Source organism: Caloenas nicobarica, chromosome Z, assembly GCF_036013445.1.
Source record: "Caloenas nicobarica isolate bCalNic1 chromosome Z, bCalNic1.hap1, whole genome shotgun sequence".
Classification (NCBI taxonomy): Eukaryota; Metazoa; Chordata; class Aves; order Columbiformes; family Columbidae; genus Caloenas; species Caloenas nicobarica.
In genome coordinates this window covers 85,648,675-85,673,965 of record NC_088284.1, presented here as the reverse complement: position 1 = coordinate 85,673,965, position 25,291 = coordinate 85,648,675, and the positions used below count along the sequence as shown (strand labels likewise).

Below are 25,291 nucleotides of genomic sequence, written 5' to 3'. Positions count from 1 at the left end.
AGAATGCAATGTTCATTCTAGTTGGAAGTCAGGAGATCTGGGCTTTGTTCCCAAACCCACGCAGACTTTTTGCATAGTCTTGGCTAGCAGCTTGCACAGTTCAGTCCAGGCTTGAGACCACCATCTGGTGCTCCAGGAGAAATACCAGATATTGGGAACCAACAATGAGCTTTTTCCTGAAATACGTGGTTTTGTCTGGAGAAAAAAACCTGCTTGTGAATTCAAATTGGTTTTGACAGATCATTTATTTTAAGAATTGTTGATTTTTTTTTTTTTTTCTTCCGTGTTTCTTAATTTTTTTGGAGGAAAAAGTTTCTGTCATTTCCAATGCAATTTTTGTAGGCTTAACATTATTCACAAAATGAAAAGGGGAGAAGCAATAAGTGTGTTAGTATCCCTTTCTCTTGGACGGGTAGAAATTGAATTGGAAAAAAGGCAATTTATTTTCCTTGACTAATATTTTCTGTGATGAAAAACAATACTTTTTGTTGTTAGGTTGGTGCAAAAATGTCAGCTGCTTGCATAGTTCCAATAATAACTGTAATATGAGCTTCCTTTTGATAGCAATGTTACTTACGTGTTTAGAAGTAAACAAACTAGTATATATAAATGAACAATGTGCAGGTAATCAGTAACGTCTGAGAGTTTTTGTTTGGGGTTTGTTCTTGGTTGTTTGGTTTTTTGTTTTTGTTTGTTTGGGTTTTTTGTTGTTGCTGGGATGTTTTTGTTTTCAGGTGAGCTAATTTTTATGAAATATATAATTCCCATGCTTAGTTCGTTAGGTATAAGGTCAACTTGTACGTGTCATAAGAAGACAGGCCTTTGCAAGATAACTATCTTAAATGCGTATGCTTGGATGATCTTTGTCTAATAATAATTACCAGAAACAGAAACTTATATTGTTTTATATTAAAATTATACACTGGTTATTGTAGAATTGAAATCATGGGCAATCTTGCTACAAGAGATCAGTATACTAGTTGGATGATTTCTGTGCTTAATATCTAAGTCTTGGAGTAAATATATGGAGAGAAAGCAAAGTTGATAAGCATAAGGGGGCATCAGAGAACAACTGGCTCCTGCAGTCTAACAAACCAAAAAGTGTAAACTTTCTACTACGCTATTTAACTGTACATAAGCAGAAACTCCTGGCAGGCTAGTTTATTACTAGTGTATGGATTATTCTTAAATCAAAATCAGAGATGACTTTAGACCAGGTGGCATTTGAATTTAGGATATAAAAAGTAATGAGGAAGATGTGAATCACAAAAATGATTTTCATTCTGAGGTATGTTCTCAAAACAGAAGTATCTTTCTGCTATATTTTTCACACATTTACTCCATGTGTATTCAGTTTGGTGCTGTTCAGCTTTGTGGAGAAAGCTTTTTTGGCTTTTTTTGGGTTTTTTTGCCTTAGTCCACATCCCTCTTTCCCTTTGGTCCAGAATGAAGGAGCAGTAAGGAATACTCACAACTCTCTTAATGTGAAGCCCCACTCATGTGCCTTTTTTTCTTGGGTATCTGTAAATGTTGACATTGCTGTGATCCTTCAGGGATTCTGGAGGATGCCCTGCCTGTGGGCAGGCTGTGAAGGGGCAGGCAGCTGGTGTTTGCTGCTAAGAGTGATACTCTTACTCTACCAAACACATTTTTTGAGATTCTTTTTTTTATGTTCTCACAATATACAGGACGCAATGCATGCAGGTGTTCGTTCTTATACAATCAAAAGAGCATTGAAGGTCCTGGGAATATTTCCAATGGAAAAAAGGCTTGGAGCATACAGAGGTATCCTCTGTGCCTCAGCACACCAGGTTTCATAGAGTCAGCTAAGGCACCTCTGTAAATTGTTGAGTTTAAATAAGAAATGTTCAATAATGTGCAACTGTTTTTTTAAGAGATCAAGTTGTACTTTGTTGCATTCATGAAACCTTGCTGGAAGAATCTGTCTGAAATTTGGGAGAGAATTTGATTCAGTGTTTGTATTTGTGGCTTTAAATGCTAAATCTATCACCTCTCACATTCCTGTGATAGCTGGTGGCACACACAAAAGCCTCAGTTGTACTGTAGCATTAGTCAGAAAATGAAAACTACTTTTTAAAGACTACAGTTCTTTGTTTAACCCTAAAAATACACAAAAGGAAGGAAATTGCTAGACACCCTTCTGTTTTGAATTGCTTTGTTGTCCAACCCTTTTTTATCATGTAACAAATGTGGAAAAAGCTCCAATCATTCTCCAGATATCCTGCAGTATTACAAGCCAATTAAAATTGCTCTTACATGTACCTCAGCTTTAAAGGCTAGGAGAAAAATGAGTAGGATTAAATCTGGCCTGAATGAGCATCCCAGTTCCTCACCTCATGTGTGTATCCTCAAAAGGCTTGCAGGTTCCTAAGTGGGTCTGCTGTGAACTAGGCAGGTGCAAGGTGACCTCCCTCCCTCTCCTGTCATGCTTTAGCTACACTGGAAAAATAGTGAATTGCTTTGTCCTGTTCAGAGTGATTCAGGGCTGCTGAAAAGGAGCTCCCAGAGGTTTGTGCCGTGTCACCACACTGTACAGAAGCTCATTCCCAGAACATGATCTCTTCCCCCTCTCATTCAAGGCAGGCATGCCTTTTGCTGACCTGACTTTTGGACTGGTTTGGAGGGCGCTAAAATTTTCAAACCTGCTTTATAGAAACTTGAAAATACACAATAGAGGACAAATCTTATACTTGCAGGTGAGTGCCTGCATGAATACACATATGAACTTTCAGGCTGAGCTTATACTTGTGTATTTTCAGTTTGGGAATCTCACGCTGAGTACGCAAAGCCAGTATCAGTGAATGAAAGCCAGAGCTCTGGCTGCCTGGGATGCTCTTGGACCTCTGCGTAGGGCTATTAAGAGTAGGTTCAGAACCTCACTATTCTGTTGCCTTGTATTCTTTTTTTTTTTTTTTTTCCCTTTGGCCATGGACCACAGGTTGTTTTGAATAAGGAACTATTGTCCCATATGCCTGTAAAGTTCCTGACACATTTCCTAATGATATCTATTACTATGGTTACTATTATTACAGTTTCACTCTACCTCTTCTTCCTAATGCTTCTGTCTGTCGGTGTGGGCAGCTGCTGTTGGCAAATTCAATTTTATGCACTCTCACATCTCTCTTGGAAACTAAAGTTTTATGAGTGTTAGAAACAGAATTCATGTGTTCAGTTTTGGGCCCCTCATCATAAGGAGGACATTGAAATACTAGAGAGAGTGCAGAGTAGGGCAACGAAGCTGGTGGGGGTTCTGGAGCACAAGTCTGGTGAGGAGCAGCTGAGGGAGCTGGGGCTGTTTAGCCTGGAGGAAAGGAGGCGGAGGGGAGACCTGATCTCTGTCTGCAACTACCTGAAAGGAGGTTGTAGCATGGAGGGGGTTGGTCTCTTCTCCCAAGTAGCCAGTGACAGGACAAGAGGAAGTGGCCTCAAGTTGCGCCAGAGGAGGTTTAGTTTGGATATTAGGAAAAAATTCTTCTCAGAAAGGATTGTCAGGCATTGGAACAAGCTGCCCAGGGAAGTGGTGGACTCACCATCCCTGGAGGTGTTTAAAAGGCGTTTAGATGAGATTCTTAAGGACATGGTTTAGTGCTAGAGTTAGGTTAGGTTATGGTTGGACTCAATGATCCTCAGGGTCTTTTCCAACCAAAATGATTCTATGATTCTAAATGACTGTCCCCAGGGCCAGACAAACACCATATTTTAAATATTTAAAGTAAAAGTACAAACATGACTTCTTGGTCAGCCTTTGCCATAAATATTTTGTTGTCCTATTGGCTCTGACACCAGACTTGCATTCTTTGATCCTTTTCAAATTTAAACTGAAATCAGTGCAGGATCAAGGAGTGAAATCCACAATTTGAAATGAAATCTGCCACCTGCCAGTGCAGGCTCTCATTGCATTCCCGTCTACAAACAGAGGAGCCAGCAGCACTCTCGTTAGCGTTACCCATCTGTAGAAGACGTACGCGTTGGCACCGTCCATGCACTGTCCCCCGTGGAGGCACGGCTGGCTGGCACACTCGTCCAGGTTGGTTTCACAGAGGTGGCCGAGGAAGCCGGGGGCGCAGGAGCAGGAGAAGCTCCCCAGGGCGTCGCGGCAGGTCCCGCCGTGCAGGCACGGCTGGGACGAGCACTCATCTATTTCCAGCTCACAGCTTTTTCCTTCAAAAGCAAAGAAAACAAGCAAACCCCTGACTTAGCAGATAGCTTGGGAGATCTAACCAGGGACTCTTTTAAGTACAGTATTCACTTTTTTTTTTAATTAGTAATTGCTGATTTTTAAAAGGCATTTCCTCCTCAATGTACATTGCAAGACTAGTTTTTTTCGAGGCTTGAGGGAATTTACAAAAGAACAAACCAGCTGTTATTTACAAGAACAGGTAGAATAACAGCTTTTTATATTAGCTTGAACATGGAAACAAAATGAACTAATTTTCAGATTATTCAAACCATGCTACTACCCTGTTTATATAACAGAAGTGACTAGTAATTTAATGACCTCAGAAGAGTCCATTTAAAGCCGCACAATTAAATGAATTCATTGGGAAGTTGTTTGTTTAGCTATGTTTTATTGCTTAATTTTTTTAAGATCTAGCAATATGTAAATAAACTGGTGTATGATGCCGTGTTTGCAACAGGTCAGAATCTTGGAGCTGTTCTTCAGAGACAGTTGATGGAACTAAATCCGTTATAGTATTAGTTTACAGCTATTTATTATGGTTGGTATATTAAATATACATTCCTTTTTCTTAGCTCTAGCACAGTCCAAGAGACACTAAGAAAATTTCATAATTAATGCCTTGCAGCTCCTGCTTTGATTATTTCATGGTTTTATATGATGATGCACTTATTTAGTGTTTTGAGTAACGGAGTGATATTTTTTGAAAATAGTTTTCACTTGCGAAGTCAATTTGTTTTAACAGCTACAGTACCAGCCACAAAACAGATGCAAACTGACAAATTATAGTGAAGCAGCTGTTTTTAAGTGGATTTCTCTCTCTTTTTTTTTTGGCTTACCAAAGTAAGCAGTAGTATTGTAAATAGTTTTCAGGATAATTTCCTACCTGAATGAGAATCTGCAGCCTTAAGAATAGGTTTCATTTTTTTGGAGAGGTTAAGTGTTCAGGACAAGATGATGGGGCAGGCTTTCAAAAGATGGGAACAGACATGTTTTGGTGATGGCTATTATCTCAGCAACTTATTTAGGAGCTCAGCTCTAATTCTTTCTTTATGCTGTCCTTGCCAGTTCTGTCCTGCTCTAAAATTTGTACATTTTAACTTGGAACATCTTTCTCAAAACACTGAGATTGCTAATATTTAGAATTGTTACTTGATTACTCATTTATTTTGACTCTTTTGAACATAGCATTTTTTTTTTTAAACATATTATGGATAAATACCTGGAAATATCTTCAAATGCCAAAACAAAATTTGAGGATGTTAGCTCAGAACTACTTTGCATTGTATTTGAACATTAAAGTGCAAGTTCACCTTTACAGTAGTTAAGAAATACCACTGCTATGATTTTAGAGCATATATTTTTATAGTTCCTTGAGACCACATACAGAATGCTGAGTGCATGAAGTCACTGGTCCCGTGCCTCCAGTTAGAGGTTTGCTGATCAGCCAGGGCACTGCTTTCAGCAGCAGCCTGCCGTGAGACCCTGGCACGCACGGCAACACTCTCTGCTGGCTTTATGGTAATGTGCATTACATCCAGATATAGTGAGCAATCCCTCTGTGGTCATTGCCCTGTGAATTCACTGTAATTGTAAACAATGTGTTTGCAGAAGTATGTCTAGTGACCGTAAATCTGCCAGAGCTTGTTAACAGCTTACTGCAAACGCTAAAAATCATGTGACAAAACAAGCCCTGTTCAACTGATCCTCAGTTCAGCCAAATTTAAAACTACAGGCCTGAGAACAGCCTGACGATTTACATGAGAACACAGCGTTGTTGTTTTGGTTCATGTCTTTAATCTATCAAGCCCGGTAACCTGCCTTCGGCAATGTTGCCTCAGAAGAAAACTTCTCTCTGTGTAATGCATCCAGGCGATGTGAGATGCCCTGCAAACAGGGGGAATTCCTTCCCAGCCCCTACCGAATCTTCCGTCAAGCTTTCTTATGTGTGAAGAAGAGAGATGAAAAGATTAGATCCGCATTTGCACCTCCGTCTAACATTCTGTCATAAATATGCTGTATGCCAAATATCATATACCGGAGAGGGAAAAAAAGCCCCGACAAACCCTTCCATGTTTATTGCATGGGGCTACAGCATCCAGAGCAAAGGCCTCCTGTCCTACAGCAGGCAGAGTGTTTCAGCAGGTGTCAAACTGCACAAGTGGTTTGAATCGAAAGACTCGGAAGGTGGACGTAAGAGATATTTATAACTTTTGCAGTTTCTTTGAGGAACAAAGATTATTTCTTACACTACTCGCTTATCAAACAAGTCCTACTGTGCACTTCTTTGTACAGCCCAATCAAAAAAAAGGTAAATGCAGGCAAGGATGAAAGGGATACAGCCAACATTTTCAGACTTGCGTGCTTACAGATATATTTTGAAATCACCTTGTGGTCAAAGATGCTAGAGGTTTGCAGGCTCAGTGTAGTTTCAAGTGGACCTGTATGTTCTTGGTATGGCTGGAAATTAGTATCCAGGTCACCCCTTTGCTCTTCTGTGCTGTAGTGCTGTGCTCAGGCATGACAGAAAAAGGACCATCCCCGAATTCCACAACCTGTATATGATAATTGTACATGCCATCATCTGGATGGACGGTGTCAGACAGCGGTTTTCTAGGCACCAGCTTTGAGAGAGCAGGAAGATTGCTCATAAAAAATTAGAGGGAAGACTCCAGTTTCTTGAGGCGAGGCTTTTGCACACAGGTCTATGCTAACTGCCAGTTACCTGTGTGCGTGCACAGACCAAAGTTGTTACAGGTCTTACGACACTGCAGCAACCAGACACAATCAGAGAACAGCAAGGCTAAATCCAGTCTAAGGTTTTGGTGCCAGAAATTTATGAACTGTGACAAGCAATGTTTGGATATATGTGCCCTCTGTTAGTTTTTATTTGGAAAGTCATTTGAAATGTGGCCGGTACTGCTGGTCACCTCTCACGTCACAGTCTTGCGGTCAGAGTCTCAGCATCAAACTGATAACCTAGGCATGAAGTAGGGAGTGTTGTTTGAAACTAGAATTCTGGAGAAGGAAACAGACCTTCCACTTTGTCGGCAATTGCTGTTTGCTGTTGATATCCAGAATGATAATGCCGTGAGCTTGTTGGGAGGTGAGATCTGTACTTGCGGTACTTCATCCCGTGGTAGAGGCTGCAGTGCCTTTCCATGCCTTTGAGATTTATGAGGCACCTACTCTAAATATCTGTATGGCACACCTAGTATAAGAATACTGAATGACAACTTAAAGATCCATCAGGAATAATTTCCTCATATTTTACAGAGTTCATCCTAGCTGCGGTTACACCACAGTAAAAGGTATTGCACCAAGAATGAATCTAGCCCACTGTACCTTTGAATCTGTTGCCGAATCACTGAAACATCCTCTCCTGCTCTTTTCTTGGGCTAAGACTGGTTTTTGGAACTGCCACGAACCCCTGATAGTTCGCTGGTAATGGAGGACGGGCTTCAGCTGTGTCCAGTGAGGTAATTAACATACCCGGCTGTGGGTAATAACAGGCTCTTGCACTGTGCTCTGTTGGGGTGAATTAAAAGCAAGTGCAATTAGTGCAATGGAGGAAAAATGCACTTGATTAAGGTAGCCAGCAAAAATTCAACAAACCAATTGAGCTTTATTATTTAACAGCTGTGTGACACATGTCTTGTAAATTATTTCACAGATGTAGAGCATTATCATAGAAACTGCAGATTTCATGCTAAATTTTCCAGTCTTTGGCTCTTGGTGCATTCTAACCTCTTCCATTTGTGTAAGAATTGTGTGTGACATTTCTCAGCTATTTTAAGAAGTGCTGCAGCATACCGATCATACAAAATAGCAGTCATAGTCCATGAAACAAGTAGCAACCGCAGCCAGTAACTCAAGCATTTGGTTAACATTACTGCTGTAGATTTACTGTACGTTCTCTACCTACATATCAAGAGATATAACGTTTTTAACATCTTAGGGAAATGAGATGAGGCTGGGTGACTTCCCACAGTAATTCATGGTGTCAGGCCATGATAATAATGGTTGGCAAGATCCCCTGACAGGGTAAATGAGGGTTTATATTACCAGTGGAGACACCTCGGGGCTTTCATCCAGTAATCCCTCTGGCTCGTTCATTTAGCACAACTCACAGCAAGGTGCAGAAAACAACAAAAAAGAATGCTTCTGATAAATCATTTCGTTAAGTAGCCTTTAAAAAATGGTGTTTTACTGCTGAAGGAACAGTCCGTTTCTCCTCTGTAGAATTATTATGATTAGCCTCTTTGCTGCTGGAAGCAGCGCTCGAGCTGTATGTCAAAACACTGCAGCCTCTTCTGCTTTGTATTTTAGATCTCTTCTTCTTCCTTGGTTCTCCTCACTTCTCGACTCTGCTTGTGCTGAGTGCGGAGCACTTGGTGGCATCACTTGATTTTTTGGTGAGAGCAGAGAGCATCAGCCTGGGAAACAGCAGAATTTCGTGATGAAAGTGGAGCAACTGCAGCAGAGTGAGTTTCCTCCAGCAGTTTGTGTTGCTCTAAATCTTAATTTCTTTTTGTTTGGGCTTTACTATTTTATTATGTTTTCTCTCTCTTTGTCTCTAAGGTGTATATTCTGCCTCTTTCAAGCTGAGTTCCCGGGCTGTGGATCCAGGCCTGGACCCCACTAACAGTGCTAGTTAAACAAATACAGCTTCCTGAATACAACAGGAGGTCTGGGCTGAGTCTGATCATTGCAGAGTAACCATGCTGGTTGTTAATAGGTTTTTCCTTCCTTCTGCTCTTTGGCTTTACCCTGGTTGTGTAGTTTTTCTCCTTGGCTGGCCTGGGCTCAGACACCCGCTGGCAGCAGCGGGGTGGCGGGAAGGTAAAAAGCTTCCTTCAAATAACATTCTCCGTGCTCATGAGGGATATTAACTGAGGGCTGGTTTCCAACGAGCGCTGTGTCAGACACGGGAAAGCTGCTTTTTACCTCTGACTTCCCCTCCTGTGTGGGGATTTGGGGATGGAGCTGTAAACCACATCTCTTATTTCTTATTCATTTGAATCACTTGAAGCAATAGCTGGTTTTTTTCCCCCTTTTGCTGTATGACTATTTTTTCTTTGCTAACTTGACTGGCAATCTGTCACAGAAATGCCTTCCTTTTTCTCCTTTTAATGATTCAGTGTGCTACCTCTTGTGGTTCTACCCTGAATACAGCTTTGAAATTGGAAGGGAGCTGTCTCCTGTAAGGATTACGTGCTCTCCAGTAGAGGAAGTAGGCAAGAAAAATCACACCTGCACCTTAAAAATGGAGCCACATAAAATGGGATTATCAAAAAATGGGCAGTTTGGGAACATGATCATACTTCTCTTTCTATTTAACTTGCATAATGTTCTATTTGCAAGGGCAGAGGAGAGGAAGTTAACATGAAACGTCTAGATCTAACAGTACGGTTTGTTGTGATTAGCAATCAAGCAAGTCTAATTAGATCTAATTTTTAATCCTGTCAAACATGGGTTTTGTCTGAGGACCGAAAATTTTGTATAGCACTCTGAGGACAAGCATTTTGAGAATGTTTCTTTTAAAAGAAAAGTTAACCTAGCCCTGTGACATAACTTGATGTTCATGGAACTGCTCTGTAGCTTTTGGTAAATGTGAGATTTCTCTAATCCTTCTCTTATCTGATATCAGTAGTTCATAGTGATAAGGTAATCCATAATGCACCAACAGCCACTGGTGTTGAAGCTGAAGGCAAGGTGTAAATACAGATACGACTAAATAAGTGTGTGGCTGGGGGAATTGAACTTGGAACATGAATTATGATGGTTCTCCGTGATGCAAAGAAAAAGTTGTTTCAATAGTGCTTACCTGCGTATCCAAGTGGACAGAGGCAGTCATACCGTCCTATCTGGTTGAGACACGTTGCCCCGTTCAGGCACGGATCTGACACACATTCATTCACTTCCAGGTCACAGTGCTTGCCTTGGTAGCCTGGGACGCAGTAGCAGGAGTATTGATCAACCCCATCCTTGCACAGTGCTCCGTTGTGGCACGGTTCAGAAATGCATTCGTCAAAGTCCGTTTCACAGAGTGTACCTGTGTATCCTGCACTACAAAGGCAGGTGGGCCCAGCCAGGCTGTTTTGGCAGGTGCCTCCATGTTCACAAGGGTTTGTGTCACACATGCTGACGGCTGTTTCACAGGTAGGTCCATTATAACCAGCAGGGCACTCACAAGTAAAGCTGAGGTTTCCAGCAGAGCTTAAACAGGTAGCATTTTGAAGACAAGGGTTTGAAGAGCAAGGATCAGAGGTTTTATTGCAGAGTTCCTCCACACTGTCCACTGATGCATCCGCACAATGGCAAGTATCATCTTTATGACCAGGAATGCATGTTGAGTTCTTTTGGCAAGAGTTTGACAGGCACCTGGAATCATTCCTCATGCAAAGTGACTCTAAGAAGGAAACACAAAAAGTCCTGAGGATTTCCACGGCACTGGGAATAACCAAGAGTGAAAGAAGTGCAACTCTTAACACAGCTGTGCTTTAAAACCAACAGCTCCAACTGTTGGCTGTCGAGAAGAAAACAGGGCTGGTAACTGTAACATGTATTAGTAGACTAATAAATGTGAAATGAAAACAATTATGAAAATATGAGTAGGTTGTAATTTCCTGTTCTCACCTCTTCCATCAACCATGGCCTGGCATGTCAGCATTGCTTAACGCTATATTAAGAGTACAGTTGGAACGATATTGGTGGTTGTCAACAACTATTCAACAATATGGAATGCATTTAGGTATATTTAAGATAAATTTGTTTGCTATTTGTTGTTTCAATTTTGTTTTTTACTAGAAAAATGAACTGAACCACATTTTTCAGTTCAATACCACTTTGTTTTCTTTTGTGGTGGGAGTTTTTCTTTTTTATTAGAGTTCAACACAGCTAAATGACTCGGGTTCTGTCACAGCTCAATTAAGTAGTTCAAACCATCATGCACTTTGATTTTGACTTCCTGATTATAAATAGTAATTTAACAGCTGTACAGCATTTCTGCCACAAAGAATCTCCCAAACACCTGAGATTCAAAATATCTCTCTGAGAGCCTTCCAGCCTCTGAGGCTGGACAGACACCGTGAACACCGTGCAAACATGCCCCTTATCCTCCAGGAACTGAGCTCCGGCAGTAATTAAAGGCTACTGGAATTGCCTTGTTGCTGTAAAGACTGCCTGAGAATAACAATAGCTACTTGTCACTTCCCAGTCAAGGAGAGGCGAGCTGTTAGCAGCATTGCTCTGAACCCACAACTGAAACACTGATGGAGTTAAAGCAGTGAAAGTAGTGAAAAATGTTCTTTCTAGGGAAAGAAAACAATCATTTTGCTACGAAACTGTGTGATTTTTTTTTTTTAAGTCATAATTAATTGTCTCCATAACAAAATAAACGGCTGTATTCAGATAAGCATAACATACATATGTAGGTATATACCTGCTGCCTTAAATTCGGTGTTAGGCATACTGAGCAATAGCAGCAAGGTGCCAGATACTGAGTGCCCGCGGTAGGTGTATTGACCTGGACTGAATCCTCTGCAATCACAGCTTCGCTGTCAACAATCTCAAGTGAGACAGACTGAAGCTTGTGTACTTTTATGTGTGCTATTATCAGGTCTTCTACACGCAGCGCAGAGATAGGTGAAGAGTGCGATGGGGCTCTATTGATCACTAAATTCATCTCGTAATATGTTGCTTCTGTCATGACTTGCCATTAATTTGGTGTGGGTCAGTGGAAACAGTGTTAATCATCAACACACATCCTGCAGGTTTGGGAAATTTGTTACATTTAATCTGACTCAAGGCTGTGGACACAGAGCCAAAGGGATGGTAGCAAATGGGCTGTTTGCTCTAGACCTCTATCTCGGACCAAAAGTCAAGCTTTTGAGTGTGGAGGAGAGGCTAGTGGGATAAATCCTGGAGCTGCCTCTGAATACTGTGCTGGTAAAATGAAACAATGACATATCAAACCTCATAGACAGTGATCGATGGAGAAAAGAAAGGCAAATAGTTATTTATTGACATAAACCACCTACAAGACAGGGACCATACAAATACTGACCCAAAAAGTCAAATGCATGTATAGTATTTTAATTCCTACTGATCAAATTGGAAAATCTGATCTGGAGTATAGTAAGAAGAGTTTTATCAAGTACAACTTTTTCTTTTGCAACTGATTTTCATCATGCTGTAAGTAATCCTCTACTGTATGGTGAACATCTGAATACCATCAGACTTCTCATGTGATTACAATGTGACATTTCTCAAAATATGAGAGTAAAACTGTAAACAAATATTTTGATACATTGCTAGAGAAAAAACACTTGTATCATTGGATGGGGAAAAAAGCAGTCCTATCTCGGCCAATAATCTATGAAATAAAGCTGAATGTTCCTTTTGGAGGGAAGGTAGTGTTTCAGAAGGGAAAGACTAGCGAGCTGAGAATGAAAGTTGCATTAAACCATCTATATGAGAGTCCTGTAAACATCCTATTTTCTTTTTTTCAGTTTATACTTTTATTCTGGAGTCTTGTTTGGAAATATGAAGCATATGTGTCTTCTACAGCAGTTATTTGAAAATAAATGGCAGAACAGCATATGTTTGTGCAAACAGGGTGTTGTGAATGAGCTGAACCCGGAGAAACTCAGACGTGTCAACCACCAGTCTCTAATTTCTTCCTGGTTCTTGGAACTGACATTCAGAAGAGTAGACACAATAGGGAAGGAGATGGGGGCACTGAAAGAGAAGCAGCATGTTGAGGTGCTTATCAATAACTGGGGCTACACAAATGCTGAGAAAGTCCTGGCCCAGATCTCTGGCTGGCTGGGAAAGTGAGAGGCTGGGGCTGGTCACCCGAGGATGACAACAAACCACTGGGGATTGTCAGATAACACAAACTGGCTGGTGACCGTGTGTTTTCATAATGTGTATTTTAATACATGATATAATTTAAATTGGTGGGGATTTCGGGTGGGTTTTTGTTTTTTGTTTTCCTCCCAGGAAGGGGAAGTGGAGCAAGAAAGCCTCAGAAGGCTTTACTGGCTTAGGAAAGATGGCTTATGTAGATATGATGCTATGATAATAAATGAGGGGGTTGGAAAAGTTTTATGTGCTTTACTGTGGTGCTTTCTGACTTCAGGTGTGCACAGGAGCAGCAATGTCTCTGAGATTAAAAAGCATCAATCTGAATGAACCCGATGCTCATAAATAGGTACCTTTACTAAGTTAAATGCCTAATTAGTACTTGTTTGAACAAGTGGAATAGAGATTTATGTAGTATCATCGATAGTAACAGTGACATTGTAATTTAAAACAAAATAATAGTGGTCTTTAGGATTACACAGAAATAGTTTCTAGGTTGTTTCTTTGGGGGTGTTGCATGTATGAGTAAAACATGATAAATGTTTGTGTTTGAACTATTTTTAGCTGTTGTCATGCTCATATCTACCAGAGGTGCAGAGGAGAAACATCTGGAAAAGGTATGGTCTTTTTTTCGTAAAGATTATCTTTATCTAATGCAGGCTAAGACAGACTAGATTAAGAAAGCAAGTTAATTATTTATTAGCAGGAGTACAACAGGAGCTTTACCTCCTGTTCTTTGAAGAAAAACAGGACAAAAATAGTATTTCTGATTTAGTCTATCTTTAAAATGACCATCCCTAAACCTGCTAACATTCATTCAGTTTTGCACCCAGAGCAGGTATTTCATCCTAATGCGGTGTCAGTTGTATTTCCTCACAGCTCTCACTGAATGCAAAATTCAAGAAACTGGCCATGATGTACTGACTTGCTCCACAGTAAGCAGTATCGTGGACCTCTCTCCTCCTCAATACACCCTTATGTATGTTCTGATGTCCTAGTTTGCATAATTTTGTATGTTACTCATATATATAGCTTCCTTTCTTTAGCCTGGATAATGAAGAGCTTACTGCAATCTATTAATTATGGTTAAAATGAGCAAAACTGCATTCCTTAGGAACTTCTGCATCCCACGTTTTTCTTGGGATTGCACAACTTTAAAGAGATTTCTTTTCAGTCTGTCTACCAACTTAAAATTCATTAAAAGTGCATATTTGAAGAAAAATTGCAAATTTGAAGAAATTGACTATGATTAAGTTACAATGTTATCTATTATAATATGTAAACTACGAGAGGTGAGGTCAGTCATTCAAATGCTTCTTAAATAGGACCATTGTGGCACAAGAAGCAATTTAGTTAATTGTTACTGCTTTTCCAGATATAATTTGCATGCAACAACTCGATTTGTTGTAATGACCGTGTGTGAGAGAAACCGAAGTGTTTGCCAGTCTGCAGTTCTGATAGCAACAAACCAGCTCTGAGCACTGCTTAAAAAGCTTCGTAGCTCTCTGAGGCAGTAATAGTGGATGGAAAATGAAACAAGAGGAAAGAAAGCCCTAAAAGCATGGTCTGTAGTGAAGGCAACCAACTTGTCTCCAAGGTGACACCACAATGGGAAAAACACGAAACAGAGAACTTTTCCTGGATTTTTTAAACTATTATCTTAATTTCAGCTCCTCTGGCTTTTACAAAACAAATTTCTTATGTAGAAATTGCCAGCATGCAATTCAATATATAAAGTAATCCCTAGGGGATGCTTTTGTCTGATTTGTACTACAAATTTACAGTGAAGCAATAAAGTTTTTAGCGTCTTCTCTAAATTCTGATACGCTGTGCCATGGTTTTTGTTATTTGTATAGTTCTTGAGGACCACAAGAGTTCTGAAGGTCTTAGCAAAGTTGTAATCACTGTTGAGTTTTAGCTTATTTGTGATTTTAAAGGCTAGGACCAAGAGTTCTTGTTAGGGTGCTATATTTTGCCCCAGCAGCAAAACTGCATCTCAAAAAGCTGATTGTCAAAGGTAATGCAGTTATCCTACTGTGGTTATCAAGTGGTATGTAGTTCACCAAGATGTTCCCACGATTTTTTTGGAGAAAAGTCATGTCCATAAATGGTATGAGTGCTTCAGAAAAATCCCTGGATCCTGGACTGCTAGTTAGAGCACCATTTTCCACCTATTTGAGACAAGTTAGTTATACTGTTTCCTGTCCCGCACCACGGAAACTGAGTTTCCCTGCTACTCTGGAGCCATGTGGAAGGATGGATTTGGGAACCTATTGAGAGCTATGTGGAAATGAGAGAGGAAGGTGGCAGCTGGAGTCCCCCATGCTCTGTGGTGTGATGTGGCAGGGTATGACAGTGTCAGATGCAAAGGCTGGCTCAGCTTGAGCTCATGGTTGAAGAATATTCTCCACTACATTTGCAGAAAGAGGGCGGAAATGTTTCAGTGTTTGCGGGGGGCTTGATTTTTCTTTTATAAGGTTGCAGAGGAAGAACCTGAAAAGGCCTCATGTTCTAACTCAGATACGCAGAGGAGTCATTTTTGTTCTTAAGCAATTAAGGTCACTTCCGCAGTGACTTGTTCTGACAGAGTCTTAAAATTTGTATATTACGTTAGAAAAATGGAAACAAAATGCCGATCACTTTGGATTTACATTGAGTGACACTTGAGGTAATTATCAGTCTCTTCATAAACACTGGTACGTTAATCTAATTACGAGCGGAATTAGTGCCAAACATTTTGCCCCATGGTTAAATCCTTTTGAGGCAGATGAGATGTTTGACAGCAAAATTCTTTGCAGTGAAGCTTGCCATCTATTGGCAAATCCTCAGTACTACCAGGAACGGGTCAATACCTCCATCTTATAAGAGTCGGTGCAAACTATTAAGAAATGCAGAGAAAGAGACGGTTTTATTTCCTCTTGGATAAGCTTACTTCATTAAAGTGTTGCTGTTAGTGTATGAATAATTGAGCTTATATAACTAATCAGGACTAAAAATGCATTGTTTTGGACTGGTGAAGACTTCTTACTGATCAGAAACCACTGAAGTGACACAAAACAATTTGGGTGTTGGAAATGCACGACAATGAGCACAAGAGGGCAAAATTAGATTAGTGGGCAAGTTAACATAAACAGGGCAAGAGTTTGGAAAGGGCCAAAGCAATGTGGCACAGCTCTTCTGGTTCCTGATAAGGAAACTAGAGCTCCTCAGAAAAAATTTTGAAGAGCTCATCTTTGTATCTTTCCCGACAACTTAGTTGGCTTTTCTGTTTGTTTGAATCAGAAAGCTAGACTGTTCATGTGTGCTTTTCAAGTATTCTGTTATCTTAAGTTGATAAAATCAAAAGTAAAGTAAATTGGTGATCCCCAGTTCTGAGAATCTGATTAGAAATTTCAGCCATTCGAAGTCCACAAAGAAAACCTAACAAACTGTGTTGGGCTGCTTTTGCTAAAAATGTTTTTCAGCAAAGACTTGTTCTTTCCAGACACGACTCTCCCTACAAGTTAGTGAAATATCATAATCAGAAGCAGAATTTAAAATCAAATTTCAGTCACCGCTAATTGCAATTTTATGAACTGGAGTTCACTTGTCTGTGGCTCGTGCCTGCACTTTGCTAATCACTTCATCATGCTTGAAGGCTGCTTGTAATTCCTGATGCTGTTCTTCAAATGTGTCACCTTCCCCTGAAGGAGGACTCTGAGCATCACAGGAGCTCTCAACTCCAACAGCTTTAGCATCTTTTACATATGCTGCGGAGAGTTTGTGACCTTCTTAAAAGAGACAGTCTCTTTCCTAGAAAAAAAAAAAAAAATCTATGAGAAGTTAGTGAACTTCTTCATACCCATACAGTCATCAACATTGATGAGCTTACTGTGATTTGAGGGGGGCTTCTTTCTTTTTTTTTTTTCTTCTTTTTTTTTTTTTTTTTTTTTAAATGGAGTTATTAACTCACGTTTGAATTAAAACTAGAAAGCTACATTAGCTAATGCAGATGAAGTAGTTCACAGCAAAATCTGGCTTTTTATTAACTTGTACATTTTGGAAAGAAACGGATAGCAAAAACCCATACGCTGGTCTATGACCTGAGAAATTAAACTTGAAAAATACTCTTACGGAAAAAATGATAGATTTACAACAGGAAAAAAAAAAGCCATAAAAAAAAAAGTGTGGTGGGTGGGGGGCTTCGTTTTTTTTAATTTGCTAAAATAGCTTATAGAATTGTCATCTTGGTTGTGGTCAGTCACTAGAAAGATAAAATTTCATTGGGATAAATGAAGCAAGCCTTGCTTCTCTTAGTGCTATTATTTCAGTCTGTCTTCTGTTGACTCAACAACAGCATGCGGCATTTGTCCACAACTGAAAGCTTACCTTATGATCAACTATGCTCACTACAGAAGTAATGAAATAATATGATGGTAGCAAGGGTTTAGATAGCCCAGCATCTGCAGTTAGAAATGAGAACCTTCAGCACTTGTGTCCGTTTCTTGTTTAAAACTTGCCCATGGGATTTTAAAACAAATGTGTGAGTCTGTGTCACTAAAATATCAAGCTCTGTGGCTTTAGCGAGACCTTGAAATAATTAGCATTGAACTAGAAATATTAAAATATTGGCCAAGGCATTTAGTGCTGCATCGAAGAGCGCTTGGTTTTGGTATAACTGGGCATATCTCAGGTTCTCTGCAGTGCACCGTGACAAAGAAAATACAGTTCATTGCTATGACAAAAACTTCCTTGCAAAGACAGCCTTAGAAAGTTGTGGGTGTGAATACATATTCAGTCTTGATGTATCTTGAAGAACTAGGGAAGAGATGAGCACAGCTGCACAATCAACAGTGACAGAGATTGGGGTCAGATACCTTCACCATGGACTGAAAGGCAGACATGCTGTTCGTGGATCAGCATCCGGCAGATGGGGAAGAAAAGGACATGAAACTCTGTCATTTTGGATAAAACAGAGCAAGGTAAGGGGCTAGCTGAGCCCTCAAAATAGCTTTTCCATTCGGATTCTCTGTGAGCAGATCATTTCAGTTTTCCCACACAGTTCTGATTTCCAGACTAAAGCCTCAAACTTTCTAAATGTTGTAGTAACACTATTTTACCCCTTCCCTGCCCATGTCCCAAAACATTTATATACCATCCTAACTATTTAATGTAAGGAGCAGCTTGTGGTTAACTATGGTGTCATTTCTCCTTTGCAAGGTTCACCTGGGATGGAAGCGCCAGCCCCAAGACCTGACCTGCTCTATCCACAGCTGGAACTGTATCTCAGTCTGCTACGTGAAAAGAGTGTACCTCAGGAAGGTAGGAACAAACTTTTGCCAAACAAGCAAGCACTTGTCATTGTGTCTACAAATATTGTGGTAAAAAAGGGTTAATCCTGAATCTTTAACTTCAATTGTGTGTCCAAAACATCCTAGCATGTTGTTATAGAAACCGCTTTCAGGCTTTAAATCTTGAATCACAATTATTACCATAGTAACCACCGCTATGAAGGCTGAAAAGAAAAAAGGAGGTTACACAAATATTCCATCAAAAAAGCCAGTTTGGCTTTCAAGCACATTCGTATCAGCAAAAACAAGGAAAGTAAATTAACAACTTATTTTCTGAAGCAGAAGTGTCGTATATTAGCTTAAGAGTAACAACTTAGAATTTGAAGATGCTGTTCAGGAAACACTTTAAAGTTATCTGTGATTCAGATCACAGAACTGGTTATTAAATCAGTGTCTCCATTTCGCTGTTCTCCAAACATTTCTGCAAGCTCACACTCATTCGATGCTGCTCCCCAAGAACGAAGGCCGTTACCATTGCCTGCCTTTCTCCTTCACAATCTTTTTACCTTCGTGCCGTCCCAGAGCTCCTCACCCTACGAGCACTTCGGCGGCAGCAGCCCGTACAGCCACGCTGACGGACGGTGCCGAACACGGTGACCTGACCGGCTTTCCTACAGAGCAGCCGTGCAGTGACTGTTCCGTCACACCACGGTGAGGTGTGCAAGCTCAAGGGCACTCGCTTGGCAGGAGCGCTGGAGAAAAGGGGGAAATGGGTGCAGCTCATTAGCTTGGGAGTTGTGTTGTCAGCAGTGGACAAATAAAACAAACAGCTCAAAAGTGAGGTAAATGCTTTCTTCTCGTAGCGCCCCCCCCCCTTCGATTCTATCCTTTGCTTCAATGCAGGAAATACTTTTTGGCTCTCACTTTATTTTGTATCATACACTAGTGTCTGTGCTGGGAACAGGAGGAGAATCAGACCAGAAGCTCAACAGGGCTCTTACAGATAGAATTTTGGAGGATTTTTGGTTCAATTTGCCATCAGGGCATGGTGCTACTAGCAATGCAAACAGAGTGGTTTCTAATGTGAATAAAAGAGTTAATCCACTACTTCTTTATATTTAGCACTACAGCACTGCAGTTTGATAGAGCATAGTGATCGTTGTGCTTTTACTATGCACGGATGTTTTTGTTTATATAAGATGTAGGACAGTGGCTGATCAGGCCCAGAAGGAAGCTGATAGCCATTACAGTAAACAATGCAGACACTGATTTAGAAACTGAACTGATTTCTGCTGTGCAAGTTACTGTATGCACTCTATCTGAATATAACTTTCGTCTTTCTTAGTTTCACCATATTTCTCCAAATTCTTACCTTCTAAGTCTGCAGAAGAGTAAAGACATGAGTGTAATAAGGTGTTCCTTCTCCCTCCAGAAGTGATGAAATTTCTTTTTAGTTGAGTTCACACAGCAGAATTTATTCTTAATACTACAGAAAAGGATTCCTTCACACAGTGATATGGGAGATAAATAGGCAGGTGAGCAGCAACTGGGATACGTGGTGCTGGGAACCTGGGGGTCAGCTTCAAGTTTGCCTTTCTATCAGCTCTTCGAAGGCAAAGAGCATGGAAAATTTATCGTGTTTAAAATCTGAAACAATTTTATTTAGGTAATAAACTTGGTGGCTTATTGGAAAGATTTGGTGATTCTGCAGGTTAAATGTCTTTGTCCCAAGGATTCAATCAATACCTTTCCTCTTCGGGCTTCAGTAAAGCTGGGGACATCCTCACCATATAATTCAGGACACAGAGCTGTGTGTGTAAAGATCTCTCCCGTGAGATGAAAGGTTTGGCAAAAATAGAAATAAAGACAGAAAATCTAAGTGGTTTAGTTAGTGATGTGAATTATGCCTTATACTTTATAATATTATCCTGTATTGCTTGCCCTTCATGAGGTTTCTCAGCATGCCTAGATGAACTTGTTTGGATGGATGGATGGATGTGTAATGCTTTTGTGAAAGGTGTGGCTCCTGCCTTGCTCCCAAAAGGTACAAAGATGGCAGTATCAAACCTTTTAAATTAACGGAAGCATAATCTGGGATTTCCAAATCTGATATGTGAACCCAGTGAAGGGTGCAAGTGCTTCTGGGGAAGTGGAAAAATGAAAGCCATGCTTGCAGATGGAAAGATGCCACATGTAATCACAGCTGTGCTTAGGAGGAAGGCTAAAACGTGCACCTTGGAAGCAGATACGTAGCAAAATAATGAGGCAAATGGTGCCAGAGGCAAAACAGATTGCAGAAAGACCAAAGCATGCTCTCACTTCTTCTCTGCATCAATGGGGGGATTTTCAGGAACACAGAGGGAGTAACACAGTGTAAAACTGTCAGTTTGTGAGTTTGGGTGAAATCCAGTTGCTCCTGATTCTCTCTGAATTCCAAATAGTGGGAAAATAGGGAGCAAAGGAACTCTTGTCTCTCAACGAGGCCACATCTCACCTTGAGAGACACAAGGTCTCTCAGCTTCTCTGGAGTCTGGAAAGAGTTTGTGGCACTTCGGGTTTGTGTAAGACAGAGGGTCCCACTGAGCTCCTGGCTCCCACTGGATCAGCCTCGGGAATTGGCTGGAGCTGAGCTGGGAGACGCTGCCTCTCACACAGACCAGCTACCACTGACTTGCAGCACTGAGATTTAATTTGGGTTACAACATGGGAGCAGCCGTGCTACCACTGTGCCCAGCTACTAACACAAGAAAGACAAACCAGTCAGAAATGCCACCAATTGCTGGCGAATCTTTGATCTACTGAGCTTGGGGTAGAGGGGCTAAAAATTGAGTACAAAATTGACTTCAGGTCCAAATTCTGTGTGCATGTAGTGTTTGCTTTTGAAAGCCATTAGAAGGCATCCTCTTCAGTCTCCATTGAAGGTTCTGCCCTCCACTTCATTACCCCTTTTCTTAATATAAAAACAGTATACAGCAGTGATTCTGACATACAGTAGCACATAAAGATGCTGTGATTTTAAAGCATAGTCTCAAATATCTGTAACACTGACCCAGGTGTGGTTTCTTTCTGTGAGTCAAAATTGGATAGCTTAAAGCCCTGATTGCTAGAAATGCATCAGATCAACCTGTAACATGGAGCACGAATTTATCTACTGGTGAGAGATATTTTCACCTCTGCTTTGCTTGTCACAGACTTCAGAAAATTAGATTTTTCCCTCTGTAATCATGCTTAAATTTTGGCTTCAAGAAAATATGTATGTGCATACTAGTAAAGTTTACTACACTAGTAAATCATACGGAAAACATTATTGTCAGGTGCATCACACAGGTATATGCTCACAGCCAGGTTTTGATGACTCTTAGTTCAACATAGCCTCCACAAGCACTTGTTTTTATAGCATTAGGATAATAAGAAGATCCCATCAAGGCATATTATATCAGGTGCACCATACCCCTTCTGCACAGCCAAATCTCTAGCAACAAAATGCACATTCAGAAAATGATGGTTTTTAACATACTAAAACAGGGGTAAAAACCATGACAAAACACATACCGATTTTAATAGATCTATTCCTTTTCCCAGCTGGCTTACTATGCTCTGCTTTGAAGTCTGTGAAGAAATGAATGTTTTAAAGTCCCTGGGTGCGAAGCCATGTACTGCTGTTTGCAGATTTTGAAAATGCCTCCAGTAGGTTCTCAGTAACACAGCCAAGAACTAAATGTTGCTGAAGCCAACAAAATGCAGCAGAACAGCACGATCAGCTCCGACTTAAGACTAGTATCACACTGACATCCATAGCCACTGGAGTGCACGCTGGCCCTCCAGGCTTGCTGAATGTATAGTCCTCTTCTCACATGATTTAATTTACATACTATGTAACAGTACTCTCACATAAAAATCATGCTGCTGCTTCTCTTGTCTCCCCAGACTTTAAAAAAGTAATCGACCCTGTGGCAGATCAGAATTATGTTGCTGGAAATACAGTGCATTGTAATTTAAATGCCGCAGGAATCAGAAGAAAGCTTCAGTGTGGCAACGATGCACAGTGAGTACAGAGAAAGCAAAGTCTGTCTTTTCCAGCATGAACTTTGTAGAGGAGTTCACGTTCCAGCCCTTCCTGTTATTTACTAAATTCTTCTCAATAGAAATCACCTACAATTAGCTCTGCATGAGCTAATCACCAATTGGGCTTTAGAGACTGTCACAGCTCCTGTATTTTAGGACAGACTGGAGTCTAATGGGGGAAATGGTGCAACTAGAGGTGCCATCTGCTCTCCTCCTGACTCCTGCACTGAGAGCTGCTACCAGCGGGGCCAGGGTCATAATGCTGAGATTGGTGAAGAACAATGATGCCCTCTCTGACCTTATCCAGTTAAAAATCAGTCACAGGCCCAATAGAAGGATGCTATGACATGAGCTTTTGCAGAGGGCTAGTCTTTTGAAGGCTCGTCTCATGTAACAGCGAAGCTCTGATGTGGTCATGGCTCTGACACAATGTCTGCGGTAGCTTTCCTGACCTGCAAACTGTCTGTATTGTAGCATCCTAAAAAATCTACTGACTTGTAACAGAGGATTGGTTTCATGGTTTTACAACATTTTATTTCCAGAATAAGCTCAGAAGCAGATCCTAATAAGATTCCAAGCTACACGATATGAAATTACCAGTTTCAGTCCACAGATCACAGTGGTTTCCTCTCCCCTGATTTCACAAACTATTTGCCGATTAATGTCAAAACTCTATGGCCACCCCAACACACTATATAACGTACAGAGATGCTGTTCCACCAGCTTCACCTTTCCCTGAGAGCCACAACTCTCTCCTTGTCCATACTACAGTCCTAGAGGGGACTGGCCAAGCCCTCACTTGATGACACCCTAGAATTTGATTGCACTTGACAGCAATACAGTGTAATCAAGTGAAAGAATGGAAGTTAAATAAAAGCCAAGAGAACAGCAGCTGCAGGTCATGTCTTCTCTGTCATATGAAAACTTGTACTGAACTGAGTCTGCAGGACAACAGAAACTATTTCTGTGAGAGATAGTCAAGAATTTTTGGAGGTTGCTGGGAAAATCAGAATTCTTACTCTACTGGTATCTACAAAGCAAGCCCTCAGCTTGACATTTACTGTTCCGTTCAGGTAAGGAGCTGGCTCTATCACGTGGCTATTTATGCTGCTGATTTGGCTGCCTTTCACTTTGTAGCAGAACACAATGACCAGTCTGTGTAGTGATGCTTACAGCAAAGTGCACTGAACTCGTGACGCTCCCAGGCGAGATAGGGCTGGTAGAGCTCTTGCTCTTATCAGCCCTGGCATATTTCTATGTTGCAGCACTTGTCTGGTTGGCTGAGTCACTTGATGACTTTCTCAGAGTGTTCAAGGCTGTGTCACACTAGGCCAGATGCTCTACTGAGGTGACGATTTTCCTTCCTTTCTTCCTATATAACAATAACAGGAAAAAAAAAACCAAACACAACAAAACACAAACCAAACAAACACCTTTGAACTTTAATTTATCCACAAAGCCCTTTTTATGCCGGATTTTTGGAAACTTTTAACAAATGCTAATTCAGCAATGTGATACATCATCTGCAGAAGTGCCAGATCATTTAGCAGTATAGCCATAGCCAAAGTTGTTTCAAATGCAGCTTATACCTCTATAACGCTAACGTCTCTGTTCTGACTCAAAGTATCAGGAGCCAGTGGGTGTGCATCCTCCGAGGACGAGGGACTGACCCAAAGGCAGAGCAAGAGCAGGTATCGAAAAGCCACTGTATAACTAGGGATGCCTTTCTCTTGAAATCTTTATATGATGCTTCATTGTAGAAGAAGAGCAAAACCGGAATATTCATCAGTGTCTGGGTATGTCCAGGAACCTTCCTTGGGGAACACAGTAAGTAATAAGCCTCTCATATTAGAGGAATATCACTAAAAGCTAAATTGTTTCTATAAGCCTAATGTGGTGGTGTGCTTTAGAATAAAACCACCTGCCGTTAGGGCATTAAATGTCTGCTAGAAATGAGGAGGTATCCAGCAAACCTTCATTGAAATTAGAGCAGTAAGATTTTTGCCAGTAAAACGATACAAAATTTAAAACCATGAATAAATAAATACTATCCGGTAGCAATCAGTATAGTGGTGACATTTTTGGAGGCTTCTTATTTATTTCCCTGTTAATATTCTCCTTTACTTCCTCTGCTTATTTCACAGAAGAAACAGATCTTACTCCTTGTGTCTCCCTATTTTTCCAGTTCTCTCTTTTCTGTCTTAGATTTTTTTTTTTTCTGCACATTCTCCTTTTCTTCCTGTGAGGCCTGATCCAAAGCAGGCTTGGATTTACAGGGCAGCAATGGGAAGTTGCAGCAACTTTGTGTGGCTGGTAAGTGAGCCTGCAGCAACTGTAGCCCCAGGACACAAGGTCACCTGCGGCACCAGCTCCACAGGGTGATACAGATGCCTCCAGAGCTGTGTTGAAATGACCCAGAGGACAATAAAGCTGCTCTGGTCTGCTGTTCCCCTGGATATAAGCATATCAATCCCTGTTGCACTGGTAGCAGAGCTTTTTGTCACACAAATCTGCTCTTAAGACACAGGGAGAGCTCAAGACGGTGGTGGGGATCTCAGCATCCACTTCGCTAGTGGCTCAGGAGGGGAAGATAAGATTAGCAAGCAGGAGGAGAAAACTAAAGCCTCCACAGCTTGACATCAAGAAGCTTTCTCTATCTAAAAAACCTTTGGTGCCATAAAATTATGAAAAAAACCAGAAAGACTATCCTATTTTTGGGAGAAAAAAAATCTTTCTCACAATGATACCAGTCCAGGCTTACCAGTGCGGAGTATATTATAGGGCAGCATTCAGACCCTGCTTTTCATTAAATTATGCTATATAAATAAATGAGATCTGTGCAATAATATAGGTCTGGCCAGGGAAAAATTAAGTAAGATTTGATGACAAT

The 25,291-nt window shown here is 40.7% G+C and overlaps 1 protein-coding gene across 1 annotated transcript in view; it reads right to left on the bottom strand.

Annotated features, from left to right (window-relative positions):
• CRB1 (crumbs cell polarity complex component 1) overlaps positions 1–25,291 on the bottom strand; it is a 105,494-nt gene that overhangs the window by 62,594 nt on the left and 17,609 nt on the right. Inside the window, exons 2-3 of the mRNA XM_065656066.1 lie at positions 10,026–10,610; positions 3,987–4,182 (exon numbers count right to left, since the gene is read on the bottom strand). Of these exons, the coding sequence (XP_065512138.1) occupies positions 3,987–4,182; positions 10,026–10,610 (781 nt within the window). The remainder of the gene's footprint in view (positions 1–3,986; positions 4,183–10,025; positions 10,611–25,291) is intronic.